Source organism: Momordica charantia, assembly GCF_013281855.1.
Source record: "Momordica charantia cultivar OHB3-1 chromosome 8 unlocalized genomic scaffold, Mcharantia_2.0 BLBB01000008.1, whole genome shotgun sequence".
Taxonomy (NCBI): domain Eukaryota; kingdom Viridiplantae; phylum Streptophyta; class Magnoliopsida; order Cucurbitales; family Cucurbitaceae; genus Momordica; species Momordica charantia.
Window position 1 is genome coordinate 5,657,967 of NW_028275166.1, and position 2,448 is coordinate 5,660,414.

The window sequence follows — 2,448 nt, forward strand, 5'->3', positions numbered from 1 at the left end:
GGATCCGAATTTCTATCAAAATTATATGAACAAAATATCAACAAGAAGAACTAAAAACAACCTTTCTTCGAATAAGAAATTTAATTGCTTTGAACCCCAAATAAAATTTAGACCAATAAATGATTACCAAAAAACTAGAACAGCCAAAAAAAAAACATTAGTTATGAAAAAAGAAATTTGTGGCTCCTGTGCAAAACAGATAGAAATTGAAGGGTTATGGAAAATTATGATTTGGAAAAAAAAAAAAAGAAAAAGAAATTTGGTGTGTCCCACCAAACCCAATTGAGTTGGAGCAGATTCCTATGCCCTTTTTCCTCACTTTTCTTTTTTCTTCTTTTTTTTTCTTTTCACCAAAATTTCTAATTTGTTCCTCAATTTTCTCGCATTTTCCATCGTTTTCTCTTCTATAAATTCACCCCTTCTCCGTCTTCCCCAACCTCCGCCGCTCTTTCTCTCTCCGCTCTGAATCTGCTTCTTCACCGCCGGATTTCCGCCGTTTTCTCGGAAATCGTCCCCTTCTCCGCCGCTCCATCCTTTTAGATGCTTAATCTCTTGTTCTTGATGTTTGAGATAATTCATGTCTCCGATTCTTAGTGAAATTCTCCGTTCTGGTTTTATGATCAATTCCTCTCTCCGGCGCCGCACGCATCTGGTTCAATCTTTCTCCGTCGTCTTCCTCTACTGGTTCTACGTGTTTTCATGAACTTCCCTCATCCCTCTGCCTCAGATTATCAAGATTGCCAGATCGATTATCGATTCCGAGATTATTAATTTCGTTTTCGTTGTTGTCGTCGTTTTCGATTTAGTTTTTTTCTGTTTCTGCCGTAGATAAGATATTCTGTAATCTATAATCTGTAGTCTGTGTTGTGCTGCTGTAAATATTTGTAATACTATTTATTGTCGATCTCCATGGCTTCTTCAAGCGGAAATTCCTCTGGTTCGACCCGGCTTCAGAACTCAGGTTCCGAAGAGGATTTGCAGGTTCTGATGGATCAGAGAAAACGGAAAAGAATGCAATCGAATCGCGAATCGGCGAGGCGATCTCGGATGAGGAAGCAACAGCATCTGGACGAATTGATGGCGCAAGTGACTCAATTAAGGAAGGAAAACGCTCAGATTCATTCCAATATAAACATTACATCGCAACTTTATATGAACATCGAGGCCGAGAACTCGGTTCTGAGAGCTCAAATGGCGGAGCTGACGCAGAGATTGCAGTCGCTCGAGGAGATCGGTGATTGCATAAACTCCAATGGTGGATTTGGAGAAGCAGATCAAGAAGAGGTGTTTCAGATTCAGACAAATGCGGCTGCCGATTGCTTCATGAACCCGTTGAATCTCCTGTACGTTAACCAGCCGATCATTGCCGCTGCCGATATCTTCCATTATTGAATTCTGAAGCTTAATTTCTTGATCTCTATGTGTTGAAAATTGGGATCGATCTTCTGGCCAGATCTTCTTAGGTTATTATTGGAACGATGTTGATCAGATTCGGATGTGTAAAAGGACGTAGAAATGGGGTAATAGTTGAAATTATTTTTGTAAAAGGGGCCATTTGTGCAAATCACATCAAAGCCATTATTCCTCTTTAATTATTGTTTATGCATCTAAACTTATATTTATAAATTCTTAATTTTCTCCTCTCACTCCTTTTTTTTTTTTTTTTCTTTTTTAGTATGTAATATTTTATGGGAGGTTACTAATTTTCATATTAGATGATTTTAAAATCACTTTTTAGATCATGAAGATATTTCCATATAAAATGTACGTGAATGGTATTATATTTAAAATGGTAATATTATTAATTTATGAATCTTAGTGTAAATAAGCATACTCTTAGGTAAGTTAGGGCGATGTTGTCTTTATTTTGATTTCATGAAATTAGTGTGAAGGGCAATTTTTTATAAAACAAAATATTAATGAAATATGCTTTAAAAATTTGTAAGGTTTAAGAATAAAATTTAAAAAAAGACTTCGAGTTTATGAGGAAAAATTCTAATTTATTTTATTAAAAATAAAAATTCATGTATATAGTAGACTGATTATAACATGCTTAATAATTTCAATTTATAATATAATAAATAAAATAACATGATGAATAGATATTATTCGAATCCTCCACCCTCCATATTAAAATGACATGTTAATAAGGATAAATGAACTCTTCTTATATTTTGGTTATCAATCATGGTTAAATTATTACTTCAAAAAAAAAAATTATGGTTACACTGTAGCTATGGAAAAATCTCCTATTTTTACTATTTACAAACAAATTGATAAAAAAAAAAAGAAAAACTATTTGCAAACAAAAAGGACTATATTAAGTATCTGATATGAAAGAATGATATCTATAGAAGTGTACCTGGGATCAGATCGTTGAGCTATTTAACTTGAGTTTAGGAAGTCGTGCAATGATGAACAACCAGTGTATGTCGGGAGATGATCTTA

The 2,448-nt window shown here is 34.1% G+C and overlaps 1 protein-coding gene across 1 annotated transcript; it reads left to right on the forward strand.

Annotated features, from left to right (window-relative positions):
- Positions 1-363: 363 nt before the first annotated feature.
- LOC111013934 (bZIP transcription factor 44) lies at positions 364-1,646 on the forward strand. Its single transcript, XM_022288489.2, has one exon. It carries the CDS (start codon positions 910-912, stop codon positions 1,390-1,392), a length of 483 nt encoding a protein of 160 aa, XP_022144181.1. The 5' UTR covers positions 364-909; the 3' UTR covers positions 1,393-1,646.
- The last annotated feature ends 802 nt before the right edge of the window (positions 1,647-2,448 follow it).